The sequence below is a fragment of the Microcaecilia unicolor genome, chromosome 2, assembly GCF_901765095.1.
Source record: "Microcaecilia unicolor chromosome 2, aMicUni1.1, whole genome shotgun sequence".
NCBI classification, from domain to species: Eukaryota; Metazoa; Chordata; class Amphibia; order Gymnophiona; family Siphonopidae; genus Microcaecilia; species Microcaecilia unicolor.
The window spans coordinates 605,127,863-605,146,766 of NC_044032.1; the positions used below are offsets into that span (position 1 = coordinate 605,127,863).

At 42.7% G+C, this 18,904-nt stretch overlaps 1 protein-coding gene across 1 annotated transcript in view; it reads right to left on the bottom strand.

The window, feature by feature from the left end:
* ETFDH (electron transfer flavoprotein dehydrogenase) overlaps positions 1-2,555 on the bottom strand; it is a 128,571-nt gene extending 126,016 nt beyond the window's left edge. The window contains exon 1 of the mRNA XM_030191603.1: positions 2,332-2,555. Within this exon, the coding sequence (XP_030047463.1) occupies positions 2,332-2,365 (34 nt within the window). The 5' untranslated portion in view covers positions 2,366-2,555. The remainder of the gene's footprint in view (positions 1-2,331) is intronic.
* Between the last annotated feature and the right edge of the window lie 16,349 nt (positions 2,556-18,904).

Consider the following 18,904-nt stretch of genomic DNA (forward strand, 5'->3'; position numbering starts at 1 on the left):
CAAGGTCCTCGTGTAATTTTTCACAATCCTCTTGCAATTTAACAACTTGGAATAACTTTGTGTCGTCAGCAAATTTAATTACCTCATCAGTTACTGCCATCTCTAGATCATTTATAAATACATTAAAAAGCAGCGGTCCCAGCACAGACCTAAGGGGAACCTCACTATCTACTCTTCTCCATTGAGAATACTGACCAACTGTACTTTCTGTTTTCTATCTTTGAACCAGGATATTGCCTCCTATCCCAATTTCTAATTTCCTCAGGAGTCCTTCATGAGGTACTTTGTCAAAGCCCTTTTGAAAATCCAGATACACAATATCGACTGGTTCACCTTTATCCACATCCTTATTCACCCCTTCAATGAAATGTGGTAGATTGGTGAAGCAAGATTTCCCTTGATTAAATTCATGATGGCTTTGTCTCATTAATCCATTACTAACAATAGCTCTCTTTCTCTGCACATATCCAACAGATTGCTAAAATTTGTTGTTTCTTTCTGTACAATATCACCAAGATTCATCCCTTCTTTTCTCAGCAACCTATCAAATCCCTTATCCAAACTCTCATCACCTCACCTTAAGACTATTGCAACTTGTTTCTCACAGATTCCCCACTAAGCCATCTCTCTCCCCTTCAAATCAAGGCTAAAAGCCCACCTTTTTGAGGCTGTTTTTAACTTCTATTCACTTGTTCAGTAACCATGTCTGTTTTCTCATTCCACTCACAAAAAAAGAGGGGCTAGCCACTGAAAAACAGACTGAAAATCTAAAACAATGTAGATCCTCTATACACCATAAAAATAACCCTTCACTCTTAATACGAGAGAAAAAGGTCTCAGAAGTCTGCAGTTTGCAATGAGCATACAGCACTCTGCAGACAGTCTTCAATCATTGGCCAAAAAACCTCCTCCCCATCTACGTCCACACTAACCCTGAAGAAGCTTTAAAGTGCAACGGGTACCTGGTCAGGAAATGCAGAAGCATGGCAATTTTAAATTTAAGTGGGTTTTGGAATTAATGAAAAAAAAAATCTAATTTTAAGATTAAAATGTAGAAATAAACAAAATAGGATGGGAGAATGTTTTTTTGGCCAATGACTGAAGACTGTCTGCAGGGTGCTGTATGCTCATTGTGAACAGCAGACTTCTGAGGCCTTTTTGGTGTACAGGAGATCCACCTTGAAAATCTAAAACAATCTGCGTTATCATTCCCACCTTAAGTGATTCCTTTATCCCTTATTTGTCCCGTTTGTCTGACTTGATTAGATTTTAAGCTCTGTCGAGCAGGGACTGACTCTTATATGTTTAGTGTACAGCGCTGTGTACATCTAGTAGTGCTACAGAAATGATAAGCAGTAGTAGTAGTATCAAGTATCAGGAGTGCAGCCTGGTTGTTAGCTACTGTATTTTGGATTAGCTTTATAGAACTTCACCTTGTGACTCACCTTATAGTTTACTAAAACCTGTTTCTGAACCCTCACCAGATATAGGTGCCTGCCAGATCTGTAAGAACAGTGGGTGCTTTAACACCTCCAATACTGAGCAAACAATTTCACTATATCCAAAGAGAGGTTAATTTGTATGGAGTTTGACACTCCCAATCATTTGGAAAAGTTGGCTCTTATTGTCGAGAGCTGGTGCTTTAAAACAAGGGCAAAAATAAAATCACTTACTTGTTCATAGCTAAACCTGACACTGTTCTTACACTTCAAGGAGATCAAAAATTCACTCACAAGAGCAATACACTCGAAAAATATTGTTACAACTATACAAATTTACACTGGATTGAGCCAAAATAGTTATTAATTTATTGCACCTATGGATTTCTATTAGCTACCTTTGATTCCAGCTTTTAATAGAACTATAGGACTGTGCTGTTCTTTTGTCCTTGGATCATCAGAAGCTGTGTACTGTATTGGGTATTTCTGGGTATTAACCTCTAACCAATTTATTGACAAATTCCTCTACAGCAGTTTTAGATTAAACTTTTTGCAAACTGTGATACCCTTTCAAAGACCAACCCGGGGGGGGGGGGGGGGGGGGGGGGGGGGGGGGGGGAAGGATTCATCTAGAAAAATAACCAGGGTAGCCAGAGAGTGCTTGACCCTCAGCTGAAACGTGAAGCAATTTGGCGACCTCTGCCCTAGATCAGCCCACGGCCTGCAGAGGCCGCTACTGTTGAAGAATGACCCTCACCCTACAGTCTCCTCCAACCCTCTATCACCCCCAAGTCTTCCCAACCCCGTAACTCCGCTCTTCGAGCAGGTGAATCCCCGGAGCAGTTGCCCGTACCCTAGCCATGCAGTTACGGGCGAACATTGCAAACTTCACCTCGTAAAGAAGATGTCCGTAGCGGAAACCACATAGCCGCCCGCCTAAACAGAAATTCAGTGAATGGGCACCGAGACAGGACAATAATATGACAACAGCTCTAAGATTTCTCTTCACAATGATTCCACGTCTTCTTCGCCAGTAGACACACACAAACCCAGCGCTCTATCCGCCTCTGCCGACCATGGCATCTGCGCACCTACCGCTGCTTGCTGGGCGACGTAGTCTTTTGCTCCCAGCTTTCCCCGGGCTGTTGCGAAATAGAGGACTTCAAGTCCCAGCACGACTTGCAGCGCGCACAGCGGGTGAAAGGGCGAAGGCGTGAACTGTCGAAGAAGTCTAGAAAGGCATCGGGTTAATTAACTTTGTTTTGGGGTTTGTGGTCTACACGGGCGAACCGTTTTCTATAGCCCTGGCTCGCTTTCCTAGCAGGAATGTATGAGCGATCTTTTGGGACAAGTGACCTAATTGATTTGATTTGCTTACTTTATTTATTTTTTGTCTATTAGATTGTAAGCTCTTTGAGCAGGGACTGTCTTTCTTCTGTGTTTGTGCAGCGCTGCGTACGCCTTCGGTATAGAAATGCTAAATAGTAATAGTAGTAGTAATGAGAAGGTTCCTGTGTAGCTCACACTGAGGAGTGAAGGCTTGTTATGCATAATGAGGCATATTTTCAAAGCAGTTTGGGAGGCTAAGTTCCATAGGTTTCTATGGAACTTTGGGAGGCTAAGTGCTTTGAAAATGAGCCTCATAATCTCCTTGCTGTGTCCGTCCGTGATTTTACTTTACAAAGAGGCATATTTTCAAAGCACTTAGCCTTCCAAAGTTCCATAGAAACCTATGGAACTTTGGAAGGCTAAGAGGCTCATTTTCAAAGCACTTAGCCTCCCAAAGTTCCATAGAAACCTATGGAACTTAGCCTCCCAAAGTGCTTTGAAAATATGCCTCTAAGTCGCCCGAGCCACTGAAATATCAGGAGGCAGACAGAGAAAAGACGGGGAAGCTGTAGGACTAGAGGACGTGAAATGAACTGTAAGGAGGAAAATGTAAAAACATTAACATCAAATATATATATAAATAAATTAAAAAGTTGGTGGATGCTTAGAATTCCCCCCCCCCCCCCCCCCCCCCAGTGGAGGTAGCAGAGACCAAACCTGGTGGCCGCATGACATAAATACAGGGAATTCCTAGATAGCAAGAAGGAATCAAAGTAATAAAGCATGCCACTAAAATCAAAAGTGAGGACTTTTACAGTAAAAAAAAAAAAAAGAGGGGGAGAGGATAAATTACAGGAAGCAGCAGATGCAGTTCTACCCCACCATGTTGGTTTTTAGCTGCACTCAGTAACTGTGTGGCTAGAGTTTAACTTGGTGGAGTTAAGGATCAACAAACACAAAAAGACTGGACCAGCCCAACTCTTAGGCAAGACAAAGACAACAGTTTTTTTGGCAAAGGGGAGCTGCACCACAAAAACTCCCAAACATAGGATCTACCCAGGGGTATCTGATGCCTAAGAAAACGTTCAGCTGCTTGCACCGCCACTTATTTTTTATTCATGTTGATTTTTCAAAAATGATCTCCCCAATACACACATTGTACATGGAGTTTCACTGTCCATATAATTCCCACCCAAGATTTTCATTACAAATCATTTATTAATTTCCTATACCAACATAGTAAATGATGGCAGATAAAGACTTGCACGGTCCATCCAGTCTGCCCAACAAGATAAACTCAGTTTATATGGTATGTGATACTTTATATGTATACCCAAGTTTGATTTGTTCTTGCCATTCTAAGGGTACAGACCATAGAAGTCTGCCCAGCACTGATCTTGTACTAAGTTCTGAAGGTAACATTGAAGCCCCTTAAAATTTACACTCCAGCCCATCCCTATCTGTTCAGTCACGATCAGGGAGTAGACCATAGAAGTCTGCCCAGCACCCCTTTTGTTTCCCAATTACCGGTGTCACCACCTAATCTCCGCTAAGATTCCGTGGAACCATTCCTTCTAAACAGGATTCCTTTGTGTTTATCGCACACATGTTTGAATTCCATTACTGTTTTCTTCTCCACCACCTCCTGCGGGAGGGCATTCCACATATCCACCACCATCTCTGTGAAAAAATACTTCCTGACATTAATCCTGAGTCTGCCCCCCTTCAACCTCAATTCATGTCCTCTAGTTCTACCGCCTTCCCGTCTCCGGAAAAGGTTCATTTGTGGATTAATACCTTTCAAATATTTTAACGTGTATCATGTCACCCCTATTTCTCCTTTCCTCCATGGTATACATGTTCAGGTCAGCAAATCTCTTATATGGTTTGCAACGCAAATCCCATACCATTTTCGTAGCTTTTCTTTGCACCGCTTCCAGTCTTTTTACATCTTTAGCAAGATACGGCCACCAAAACTGAACCCAATACTCCAAGTGGGGCCTCACCAACGACTTGTAGAGGGGCATCAAAACCTCCTTTCTTCTACTGGTTATGCCCCTCTCTATGCAGCCTAGCATCCTTCTGGCCACAGCCGTCGCCTTGTTGCATTGTTTCTTCACCTTTAGATCCATTATTGCACAGCAAGTCAAACTGGTTTACAATATGAAAATAAAACAAGCATCATAAAAGAACTCCATTAACAAAGAAAAGTACAAAATACATCATTTAAAACAAGAAAACACAAATTATACATAATTACAAATTCCAAAAGAATAAAAAACAAACACAGCAATAATTTTAAGTAACTCTCACAACCTTTTGGGGGATGAGCTCCAGTATTTCTGCTGCAGAACTTGGGGCCCTTTTTACTAAACTGCCTAGGTGCCTATGTGCGCCAAAATGGACTTACCGCTCGACTAATGCGTGGCTCTTGCGGTAATGTCATCTTTGACGCGCTTCTGAAAAATATTGTTTATGTTCTGGCGCATGTAGCGGATGTGTGCCAAGTGGCATCTGACGCGCGTAGGTCATTACCGCCCAAATTCTTTACCACTAGGGTCTATGGCTGGCGGTAAGGTCTGAGACCCAAAATGGACATGCGGCAATTTTGATTTTGGCGCACGTCCATTTTCAGGGGGAAAAAGGCCTTTTTTTATAGGTGCGCTGAAAAATGATTCTCCATGTACCCAAAACCCATGCCTACACTACCGCAGGCCATTTTTCAGTGCGCCTTTGTAAAAGGACCCCATAGTGAAGCTGACATGGAAGAGAGTTAAGGAACCTGAAAAGCTAACTGGAAAAAGTGTGTTTTCAAAGCAGTGCGAAATAAAGTAAATGAACTTTCCAACCAAATATGCTGGGGCAGGGAATTGGAAGTAAAAAGCAGAGTTGCATGTGGATTCCCACCTAGCTCTCGATGGAGATGGCAGAAGTAACCTATTGTTGGGCAGAGATCAGAGAGTACAAACTGAGGTGTAAGGAATACTTAGAGAAGCTAAGTAAGAGGGAATGATTGTATGCAGAACTTTGTGTGTCAGGATAAGAACTTTGAACTTAATCCTATATTCTATTGGAAGCCAGTGGGATACCCCTATCGTATCTTGAAGCCTTACAAATGATGCGAGCAGCCATATTTTGTAATGTCTGAAGTCTTTTTATGTTTGATTTAGTGATACCTACATAAGCTACATTATAGTAGTCATATTGGGCATTGACATGCATAGAAAAGTTTGTGTAAAAATCTTGATCAGCCAGATTTCTGATTGACCTAAAACGGCATAAGAATAAATCAATCTTCATGATATTAGAAACCTGTGGTCCAAAGGAAAGAGCCAAGTCAATAATAATTCCCAGATATTTAAATGAGGATAATGGAACAATATGCCTATCAAACAGAAATGGATTCACCAAAGGTGGGGGTAGGGAACCTGAGATCCAAATGGCTGTGGTTTTATCCGGGTTAAAGAGTAAATGATGTTCTAGTAGCCAATTGGCCACCTCCCTAAGATGCTCATAGTCTAAGCAATAAAATTCATGACCTTCAAGCCCTGATGTTGGAGGCAGACTTGGACATAGTTGCAGTCACAGAGACATGGCTCAATGGTTTCCATGAATGGGATGTAAACATACCAGGCTATAATCTTTTTAGGAAGGACAGAGAGGGGCGTAAAGGTGGAGGAGTAGCTCTGTATGTGAGAAATGATATCGCAGCGACTGAAATGACAGGAAACTGGGGAAAGGAAGAAGCGATATGGATCACCTTAAAAAGAGAGGATGGAACCTCTGTCCACGTGGGCGTTGTCTACAGACCCCCGACACAATTGGAGGAACTGGATAAAGATCTGATTGCTGATATTCAAAAGTTGGGGAAGAAAAGAGAGGTGCTGTTGTTGGGAGATTTTAATCTGCCGGATGTAGATTGGAAGGTTCCTTCTGCGAAATCGGAAAGAAGTAGACAGATTGTGGATGCTTTCCAAAGTGCTCTGCTCAGACAAATGGTGACGGAACCCACGAGGGAGGGAGCAACGTTGGATCTGGTGCTCACAAATGGGAATAGTGTGTCAAATGTCAGAGTGGGTGCACACCTGAAAAGCAGTGACCATCAAACGGTTTGGTTTGATATGACGTCTGAAGTGCAGGGCGGACACTCTAAACTCAAAGTCCTGGATTTCAAGCGTGCTGACTTTAGTAAAATGGGCGAATACCTGAGAAAGGAGCTGATGGGCTGGGAGGACGTACGAGAAGTGGAAGGACAGTGGTCCAGGCTGAAAGAAGTAATAAATAGGGCCACAGACCTTTATGTAAGGAGAGTAACTAAAAGCAAAAGAAAAAGGAAACCGATATGGTTCTCCAAGCAAGTGGCTGAGAAAATAAAGGCTAAAGAGTTGGCGTTCCAGAAATATAGAAAATCTCAAGAACAGGAACACGGGGAGGAATACCGGATGAAACTGAAAGAAGCCAAGAGAGAGGTACGTCTGGCGAAGGCGCAAGCGGAAGAACAAATGGCTAGAAATGTAAGAAGGGAAGACAAAAACTTCTTCAGGTATATTAGTGAAAGGAGAAAGACTAAAAACGGAATTGTGAGACTAAAAGATACAACAAAACGCTATGTAGAAAATGATGAAGAAAAAGCCAATTTGCTAAATAGATACTTTTGCTCTGTTTTCACAGAAGAAAATCCTGGAGAAGGACCGCTAGGGACTGGCAAAAGTACACCTGAGAATGGAGCGGATAGAGCACCGTTCACGGAAGAGAGTGTTTATCAACAACTTGGAAAGCTAAAGGTGGACAAAGCCATGGGACCGGACGGGATCCACCCCAGGATATTGAGGGAGCTCAGAGAGGTTCTGGCGGGTCCTCTTAAAGATTTGTTTAATAAATCCTTGGAGACGGGAGAGGTTCCGAGGGACTGGAGAACGGCGGAGGTGGTCCCTCTTCACAAAAGTGGTGATAGGGAAGAGGCTGGAAACTACAGGCCGGTAAGCCTCACTTCGGTTATTGGTAAAGTAATGGAAGCGATGCTGAAGGAAAGGATAGTGAATTTCCTGGAAGCAAATAAGTTGCAAGATCCGAGACAACATGGTTTCACCAAAGGAAAATCGTGCCAAACGAATCTCATTGAATTCTTTGACTGGGTGATGGGAGAATTAAATCAAGGACGTGCTATGGACGTAATCTATTTAGATTTCAGCAAAGCTTTCGACACGGTTCCCCACAGGAGGCTCTTGAATAAACTAGATGGGCTGAAGATAGGACCCGAAGTGGTGAACTGGATTAGGAACTGGTTGACGGGCAGATGCCAGAGGGTGGTGGTGAATGGAGTTTGCTCGGAGGAGGGAAAGGTGAGTAGTGGAGTGCCTCAGGGATCGGTGCTGGGGCCGATTCTGTTCAATATATTTGTGAGTGACATTGCCGAAGGGTTACGAGGTAAAGTTTGCCTTTTTGCGGATGACACCAAGATTTGCAACAGAGTGGACACCCCGGAGGGGGTGGAAAACATGAAAAAAGATCTGAAGAAGCTAGAAGAATGGTCTAACGTTTGGCAATTAAAATTCAATGCGAAGAAATGCAAAGTGATGCACTTGGGGAGTAGAAATCCAAGGGAGACGTATGTGTTAGGCGGGGAGAGTCTGATTGGCACGGACGGGGAGAGGGATCTTGGGGTGATAGTATCCGAGGACCTGAAGGCGACGAAACAGTGTGACAAGGCGGTGGCCGTAGCTAGAAGATTGCTAGGCTGTATAGGGAGAGGTGTGACCAGCAGAAGAAGGGAGGTTTTAATGCCCCTGTATAAGACGTTGGTGAGGCCCCACCTGGAGTACTGTGTTCAGTTTTGGAGGCCGTACCTTGCGAAGGATGTAAAAAAAATGGAAGCGGTGCAAAGAAAAGCTACGAGGATGGTATGGGATTTGCGTTCCAAAACGTATGAAGAGAGACTTGCTGACCTGAACATGTATACCCTGGAGGAAAGGAGGAACAGGGGTGATATGATACAGACGTTCAAATATTTGAAAGGTATTAATCCGCAAACGAATCTTTTCCGGAGATGGGAAGGCGGTAGAACGAGAGGACATGAAATGAGATTGGTCCTTAGTGGAGCGCATGATCTGGTGAGGGACGTTATGGTACTGGGGCCGCTTGATAACAGTGACCATAATATGATCAGTTTTGACATCGACCTTGAAGTAACTGTACACAGAAAGTCAAATACGTTAGCGTTTAACTTTAAAAAAGGAGACTATGATAAAATGAGAAGAACGGTAAAAAAAAAAAACTTAGGGGGGCAACTGAGAGAGTAAAAACTGTACAACAGGCGTGGACGCTGTTCAAAAATACCATCCTGGAGGCCCAGGCCATACATATTCCGCGAATTAGAAAAGAAAGACGGAAGTCCAAAAGACACCCGGCCTGGTTGAAAAGTGAGGTGAAGGAAGCTATTAGGGCTAAAAGAAATGCCTTCAGAAAATGGAAGAAGGAACCGTCTGAAAATAACAAGAAACAGCATAAGGAGTGTCAAAGCAAATGCAAGGCGCAGATTAAGAAGGCCAAGAGGGAGTATGAAAAAAAGATAGCATTAGAGGCAAAAAAACATAGTAAAAATTTTTTTCGGTATATTAAAAGCAGGAAGCCGGCAAAAGAATCGGTTGGGCCGCTGGATGACCGAGGGGTAAAAGGGGCGATCAAGGAAGACAAAGACGTAGCGGAGAGACTGAATGAATTCTTTGCTTCGGTCTTCACCGAGGAAGATTTGGGTGGGTTACCGGTGTCGGAAATGGTATTTCAAGCGGACGAGTCGGAGAAACTTACTGACTTCACGGTAAACCTGGAGGACGTAATGGGGCAGTTTGGCAAACTGAAGAGTAGCAAATCTCCTGGACCGGATGGTATTCATCCTAGAGTACTGATAGAACTGAAAAACGAGCTTGCGGAGCTACTGCTAGTGATATGCAACTTATCCTTAAAATCGAGCGTGGTACCGGAAGATTGGAGGGTGGCCAATGTAACGCCCATTTTTTAAAAAGGCTCCAGGGGAGATCCGGGAAATTATAGACCGGTGAGTCTGACGTCGGTGCCTGGGAAAATGGTAGAGGCTATTATTAAAAACAAAATTACAGAGCACATCCAAGGACATGGATTACTGAGACCAAGTCAGCATGGCTTTTGTGTGGGGAAATCTTGCCTGACCAATTTACTTCAATTCTTTGAAGGAGTGAACAAACATGTGGACAAAGGGGAGTCGGTTGATATTGTGTATCTGGATTTTCAAAAGGCGTTTGACAAGGTACCTCATGAAAGGCTACAGAGGAAATTGGAGGGTCATGGGATAGGAGGAAATGTCCTATTGTGGATTAAAAACTGGTTGAAGGATAGGAAACAGAGAGTGGGGTTAAATGGGCAGTATTCACAATGGAGAATGGTAGTTAGTGGGGTTCCTCAGGGGTCCGTGCTAGGACCGCTGCTTTTTAATATATTTATAAATGATTTAGAGATGGGAGTAACTAGCGAGGTAATTAAATTTGCTGATGACACAAAGTTATTCAAAGTCGTTAAATCACGACAGGATTGTGAAAAATTACAAGAGGACCTTACGAGACTGGGAGACTGGGCAGCTACATGGCAGATGATGTTTAATGTGAGCAAGTGCAAGGTGATGCATGTGGGAAAAAAGAACCCGAATTATAGCTACGTCATGCAAGGTTCCACATTAGGAGTTACGGACCAAGAAAGGGATCTGGGTGTCGTCGTCGATAACACACTGAAACCTTCTGCTCAGTGTGCTGCTGCGGCTAAGAAAGCGAATAGAATGTTGGGTATTATTAGGAAAGGTATGGAAAACAGGTGTGAGGATGTTATAATGCCGTTGTATCGCTCCATGGTGCGACCGCACCTTGAGTATTGTGTTCAATTCTGGTCGCCGCATCTCAAGAAAGATATAGTAGAATTGGAAAAGGTGCAGCGAAGGGCGACTAAAATGATAGCGGGGATGGGACGACTTCCCTATGAAGAAAGACTAAGGAGGCTAGGGCTATACAGCTTGGAGAAGAGACGGCTGAGGGGAGACATGATAGAGGTATATAAAATAATGAGTGGAGTGGAACAGGTGGATGTGAAGCTTCTGTTCACGCTTTCCAAAAATACTAGGACTATGGGGCATGCGATGAAACTACAGTGTAGTAAATTTAAAACAAATCGGAGAAAATTTTTCTTCACCCAACGTGTAATTAAACTCTGGAATTCGTTGCCGGAGAAAGTGGTGAAGGCGGTTAGCTTAGCAGAGTTTAAAAAGGGGTTGGACGGTTTCCTAAAGGACAAGTCCATAAACCGCTACTAAACGGACTTGGAAAGATCCAAGATTCCAGGAATAACATGTGTGGAATGTTTGTACGTTTGGGAAGCTTGCCAGGTGCCCTTGGCCTGGATTGGCCGCTGTCGTGGACGGGATGCTGGGCTCGATGGACCCTTGGTCTTTTCCCAGTGTGGCATTACTTATGTACTTATGAGATTGAAGGGGGGCAGACTCAGAAAAGATGTCAGGAAGTATTTTTTCACGGAGAGGGTGGTGGATGCTTGGAATGCCCTCCCGCGGGTGGTGGTGGCGATGAAAACAGTAACGGAATTCAACCATGCATGGGATGTGCATAAAGGAATCCTATGCAGAAGGAATGGATCCTCAGAAGCTTAGCTACAATTGGGTGGCAGAGCAGGTGGGGGGAAGAGGGGTTGGTGGTTGGGAGGCGAGGATAGGGGAGGGCAGACTTTTATACGGTCTGTGCCACAGCCGGTGATGGAAGGCGGGACAGGTGGTTGGGAGGCAGGAAAAACTGCTGGGCAGACTTATACGGTTTGTGCCCTGAGAAAGACAGGTACAAATCAAGGTAAGGTATACACATGAGTTTATCTTGGGCAGACTGGATGGACCGTGCAGGTCTTTTTCTGCCATCATCTACTATGTTACTATGTAAAGAGGACAAATCATTGAGAATGGATCAGTATAATGGATTATTTCATTTAATGTATTTATTTATTAGGATTTATTTACTGCCTTTTTGAAGGAATTCACTCGGGGTGTACAGTAAGAATAAATCAAACATGATCAACACACAATTACAGCAGTAAAAATATTCAAATAACAATATGGCATAGTATACTACTTACAATGTCAACACAATACGTAATAGAACATTTTAATTGACAGTGTAGGATATAAGTAAAGATGGAACATATAGATAGGTAAGAGAGTAAGAAGAGTTAAAAAATAAGGTGACTATTTTAAAGAAAGTTGCACATGAGGTCAGAGAGATGGTTAATACATAGATAGATAAGAGGAGTTAGAAAATAAGGTGACTAATTTAAAGAAAGGTGCACATGAGGTCAGAGATGGTTAAATATTATCTCAGCTAGAGTAGGAGTGGATAAACATGTCCCGCTTTAAAGGCTTGGTTGAAGAGCCAATCTTTCACCTGTTTCCTGAAGTAGAGATAGTTTTGTGTTAAGCAAAGCCTTTCAGGCAGTGCAATCCTGAGTGTGGGGGCTACTCCAAAGAAGGCTCACTTGCGGGTATCACATTGTATAATGTCTTTTGGAGAGGGTGTGGTTAGTGATAGTCCTTAGTGTCCTTGGAGGTGTTTAGAGGATTATCCTATTTTTCAGGTACTTGGAGCCATTTCCTTTTAAGAGCCTTGAAGATCAGATATAGAGTTTTAAATTTAGCCCTGTATTGTACTGGTAGCCAATAAAGTTTTTGCAGAAATGGTATGATGTGGTCACATCGCTTGCAACCTTCTATTAGTCTTACTGCAGCATTCTGAATCAATTGGAGCTGGTGCAGGCCCTTTGTAATCAGACTGTTGTAGAGTGCATTACAGTAATCCAGTGTTGATGTTATCATAGCATGCACAGCTGGGATAAGATTTACCTTCTCAATGTAAGTAGAGAGCAGCATAGTTGTTGCAAATAGAAGCAGCTCAGATTGCTTGGTTTTGGGGAATCAGAGTAAGTGTTGAATCTAACTGTATTCCAAGGTTCTTAACTTGTGATTTGAGGGGGAGTTCGTACTTCCCAAAATAGATTTTGATGTCAGATATGTATCCACTTGTGTTAGGGACCCAGAGAAGCTTGGTTTTATTTGGGTTCAGGCAAAGTTTGTTGTATTTAGCCCATTCTTGAATTTATGTTAGGTAAGTACCTGAATATATGTAAACCGCTTTGAATGTAGTTGCAAAAACCTCAGAAAGGCGGTATATCAAGTCCCAGTTCCTTTTCCCCCTAATCAGTTTATTCAGGGCTGTAGGTAAGTCAGGTTTAATGGATATGAGTAGCTGCACAGCATCCACATAAGATGTAGAACTGAGTGTCCATTGACCAAATCAGCTCAGCTTGAGATAGATACTAAACAGAATAGGTGACAGTATTGATCCTTGTGATACCCCACAGGTCAGTGCCCATGGTGGTAATGAGTTGCTGCCAAACATTATGGATTGTTGCCTGTCGGATAGAATCTGAACCAAGCAAATACTGTTCCATTGATACCTGTTTCTGTCAGTCATGCTAGCATGCTATCATGATCCACAGTGTCAAAAGCGTCTGAGAAATCTAGCAGTATAAACACCAAGGCAAATTTCCCATCTCGGTTTCTGTGGTCATCTAGTAGGGATACAAGGGCCGTTTCTGTTCCATAACTGGGTCTGAATCCAGATTGACATGGATCTAGCCAGTTTCTCTCTTCCAGCCAATCACTGAGTTGAACACAGACTATTATATAAGTTTCCCTAGAAATGGGATGTTGGATACTGGCCAGTAACTTTCAGGTTTGCCCTGGGCAAGGTTGTTTTTCTTAAGCAAAGGGTGAACCACTGCCCTTTTTAATATTGTTGGTAAGTTGCCCATTAGAAAGAGAGGCGTTCACAATTTTCGTGGCGCCTTCTATGAGGCCCATACTTGCCTGCTGCACTATCTTTGATGGGCAGGGGTCAAGGGATCAGATAGTTGGTCGAAGGTCTCTTAGGATTTTGTCAAGGCTCTCCTAAAGCATCCCATCTGTCTCTGTTAGGAGGGGGTGAGTTTCTGTACTCCTAATTAACTGATTGGAGATTGGGTGGGATGCGCAGGTGAAGAGTCTTAATAGCTTCTAAATGAGCCTGAAGTTTTGAGAAAACCACTGATTCTAGTATTTTTGATACAAAAGATAAATTTAATACTGGACGATAATTGTTAGGTATAAGGGGATCTAATGTTGACTTCTTCAAAATTGCCCTAACCACACCTTCTTTCAGACTGTTTATTATAGTTGAATAGAGAAAAGGTAACAAGCCTAGAGACTGTATTTTTATCCAGCTTGAAGGGAAAGGGTCCAAGGAACAATATGTTGGATGTAGCTGACACACTATTTTCATGAAAGAAACAAATGAAGGGAGATTAAAACAGTCCCACTCGGCTATGAAAGTCTGTGAGCTATGCAGAGAACTAGTATTGTATATATCTGACATTGGAGGAAATGTATATTGTAGTGTATCAATTTTTGATACGAAGAAATTGGCTAGCACATCAAAGGTAAGATGATAAGAAGAGGAACTGTTATCTGAGGGAATTGTCAATTTATAAAAATTGTAAATAATTGTTTAGTAGAATTAGAGGCCTGTTAGACTGTTAGATTTGTTTAGAAAAATAAGTCATTTTAGCTGATCTAACTTGAGCCATATAATAGGGGCGTGTCTTTCTACATTTCTGAAGAGCCTGAGTTGTTTGTAGTTTACGCCACTGCCGTTCAGCCTTACAAGCTTGACGTTGGCACAAATGAAGGCCTGAATGAAACCAGGGTTTATTCTTCATTGGATGTGCCTGAATGGATTTAAAGGGGCAATGTTATCCAACACCTTATTGAGAGAAGAGTTCCAAATTGAAACTTGTTCCTCAACTGCACAATTGGTAAATCCTTCAAGAAGAGGAGGGAACAGAGAAGGGTCTATCCACCTGAGACAGCAAGACTAAACAAAGGGACCCTGTTCCTTCTAGGTATCACTGATGATAACTGAAAGAGAAGTAAATAGTGATCTGACCAGGAAATCGGAATAAAATTTGAAAATAAAAATGAAGTGGACAAGCTTGTCAAAACTAATCAAGAATATGATCTGCTGAATGTGTGGGCTTTGAAATATGTCAAGGCCTAGATCTTGTAAAAATGCAGAAAAATGAGAAGTAGGGGGGTGACGTAACTTATCTTGCTGAGTACTAAAATTGTAGCATATGATATGATTTTTCAGTTATTGATTTTGCTGGATAAAAGTGTTGTGCTATACAACTTGATCAGTATCAGAAAAACAGATCTAACCTCCATCATCCTCCTTCAGACCAGTGAAAGCCTGAAACAATAGAACTGGCTGAGTGGATATTGGAAAGTTAATCACCACCATTCAGGGTCAGTATATTAACAGCAATCAAAGAGACTAGACATGACAAAAGCAAGCCCATCTACTGAAACTCCTGGACAATGACCCACCTAATCTTGTCAAGAACCTTCTGGGGTGTATACCACAGTAGTTGGTCAACCAGGAAAAAATGTGACCAGCTAAATCAACATTTTCATATCTCCATCTCAAAAACCAGAAAGAGCCAGTTTCAGCTATCCCTGAGTTTTGATTGGTTTAATACACCCCACACAATCAACCCTCATGGCCCAACAGGAATTATTATAAAAACTGGATTTTTACTGAATTCTGGCCCTCTTCTTTCTCTGGAACCTGGATCTGCACCTTTTTCTGGACTCTCCCAGATTTCCTGGGCCTTGCTGGACTTTACGCACATCCAAGATAAGACTTTCTCCAGGTTCCATTCCCCAATAACTCTGCAAATAGAAGGCTTCTTTCCTCTACAAAGGAGCCACCATCCAGCTACTAAGAAAAGACCTCCTTCACCACTCCAACCAACTGCAGAAAAATACGTCTGAGCCTCAATTAAAGTGAGTTACTATTAATCCTGCATATTTAATAATTTTGCCTTGCTAAAAATATTTATCTTGTGGCACATTTCCCTTGTGTAAAATCCCTAAACTTCCTTCTAAAATTATTACATTACCTGTATTGTAAATAAACTTTATCTGTACCTGAAAATTAGAATCTGGCCCTTATGTTCTGAGCACATTTCCTTAAACATTATACAGTGCAGATGAATGAAAGTCCCCAAATATACACATGTTTTATTTTTTTTACAAAATCACCCAGAATTAAAAGAGTAGGATATTTTAAGACAGCATCAGCCAATGATTAGTAGACCTATTCTCAGTCACCATTTTTTAGAGTTGGGGCACAGTAAAACAGAAGAATATGTAGTTGAAAAGGAGATACAGCTTCCATCATTAAAAGTTCTGGGTAAGGCAAATCTGCGTTTGCCCAATAATCATGAAATCCTAAAAGAAAGGTACTATAAAAACACTTAGTTGAACATCATAGGTTTGTCTCTTTGCGGATGATACCAAACTCTGCAACAGGGTGGACACCCTGGAGGGTGTGAATGATGACGAAGGACCTAGCAAAGCTGAAGTAATGGACCGATAGTTGGCAACTACGATTTAATCCCAAAAAATGCAAGAATCCGAGGAAACGGTACAGTATAGGGGGTGAAGTGCTTCAGTGTATGAAGGAAGAGCGGGACTTGGGGGTGATTGTGTCTGCTGACTTTAAAGCTTCCAAACAGGTAGAAAAAGCGACTGTTAAAGCCAGAAGGATGCTTGGGTGCATAAAAAGAGGGATGAGCAGCAGGAAAAAAAGGTGATAGTGCCATTGTATAAGTCTCTGGTGAGTGTGCAGTTCTGTAGACCGCACCTATGGAAAGATATAAACAGGATGGAGTCGATCCAGAGGGCGGCCACAAAATTAGTAAGTGGTCTTGAACACAAAAAATATAGGGTCAGGCTTATGAACCTCAACATGTATACACTGGAAGAGAAGATGGAGAGAGGAGACATGATAGAGACATTTAAATATCTCAAAGGCATTTATGTACAGAAGTGAGCCTTTTTCAACTGAAGGGGAGCTCTGGAACGAGGGGGCATAAGATGAAGTTAATAGACTTAGGAGTAGTCTAAGAAAGTATTATTTCACGGAAAGGGTGGTGGAGTCGAGGACTGTGTCAGAATTTTAAAAGGCATGGGATAAGCATGTGGGATCGCTTAGGAAAAGGAAGAGCTAGGGGTTTACAGAGGATGGGCAGACTGGATGGGCCATATGGCCTTTATCTGCCGTCATGTTTCTATACTTTTAAATATCAAACTTTAAATTAATATTAGTTTTTCTGTCACCTTAATAATAGGAACACAACTTCCTCCACCTCTAGGCATATTATGAACAAATGCAAAACCCTGCAAAAATGTGCATGCAGGGTGTAGCAAACCTGCCCCCCCCCCCCCCCCCCCCCCCCCCCCCCGGTTTACTAAGCTACCGCGGCTTAGTAAACAGGGGAGCTGGTGTTCACTAACAGCATTAACATAACTCAAGCAGGATCACAACTACCTATGGAAAGACCGCTCTGCGTGTTTCCCTACTCCTCCCCCTGCCATTGGACCGTCGCTGCAGCCGATTCGCTGCTCCCTGCATCGCAGCTCCTCCCCTCTCCCTGACGTCACTATCTACTCCATGAAGCAGACCACCAGAATCCACGGTCCCAGGCAGCCTCAGAACGTTGGAGGTGAGCTTTATTATATAGGATATGGGAAGCTTTCAAATAAATTAAAAAGCTGTCCAATAAGTAAAATAAAACAAAAAACCAAAAACAACTTTTGTCCTCCACCTTTTAAGGCACTGCCTATCCAAGTGAAACAGCTTTAGACTTGGACCAACAATAAAAAATAAAAAAAAGACAATGTGGATGCAGCAGCTCATAGGTTTGCTGCTTTGTTTTGAGTAAACGGGGATGACAGCTGTGCTGGTAAGGAGAAAGTCAGACTGTCCTAATTGGCTTCATTGCTTACAATGGACTAGATAGGTTTAATAAACAGGAATCGAAGTGAGCCTCCTTGATACACAGGGACAAGGGCCTGCCAAAAGGAAAAGTCCCATAAGGCATAGGGAACAGGGACAGGTGCTCAGGAAGAGCCTATCACAGAGCTCTGCAGGAAGACTAAGATTTGTATTCCAAAGGCACGTCCTCCCTTTCTTAAGGGCATAAGCACTGTAAACTGTTACAGGCAATGCAATCTGATATAAACAATGTCCAACATATACATATAAACAACAGGCAACCTGCCTCCATGCAAATGGGGGCAGAACATTCACCGTAGGAAAGGAACGCACAGCACATGTAGCCATGCACTGGCTGCATTCCTTGTACTGGCTTAGTGCTGTGTGTGGTTTGACAAGGGGAGGAGTTAGAGAGGGTGGGCAGCGCTGCCCGAGGTCATGATGGTGTGCCATTGCTACTGGCTGCTTTTATTGGAGGCTGGAGCAGAGGAAGAAGAGAAGGAGGGGCTACTGCTGTTGCTGCAGTACTCTAGTGTCTGGCAGTCCTGACCATGGTGGTAGGGGCTGCCAGATTGATGACTGGTGTGCAAATAGTGGACTCTGGCATTTCCAGCATGGACAGGTTAAGTCCTTCCCTTCCCACACAGCAGTTTATATTCAGCTGTGCTACCCAAGGAGGTTTAACATGATGAGGCTGAAGCCATAGCCGCCATCTTGATGCACTCAAAGCAAAGCAAATGATTGGTCCATGCCAAGCCACACATAGGCAGTCCTTATTCTAATAAGCGTTTGCTATTGTTTTGGGTGACTCAATATGGCTGTAAGCTCCACCTACTGGCTTCTTGTCAAGCTCCTGAAGTCTCCTGTCAATTAAACCTTGATGCTACCAGTATTGTACCTAGAATTGTCACCTAGGCAGGTGCCTAGTCCACTCAGTGCTAGAGCCAGCCCTGCTCAAAGAAGCAACAGGAGGTGATTTCACCAGTAGGGTGGACAGTTTTCAAACAGTCAATCTTCAATAAATACTCTCAAAACCTTTCAGCTTATAGTACTTTACACAGTCAAAACACCTCTAGTAGAGAACAATTTTTCTGGAAGGGAAAAAGCCTCAGAACCCTACCGCCAACCTTTTTTTGAATGTTAAGGTGACAGAACTTTATTAGGGTCAATTTTCCTCATAGGCAT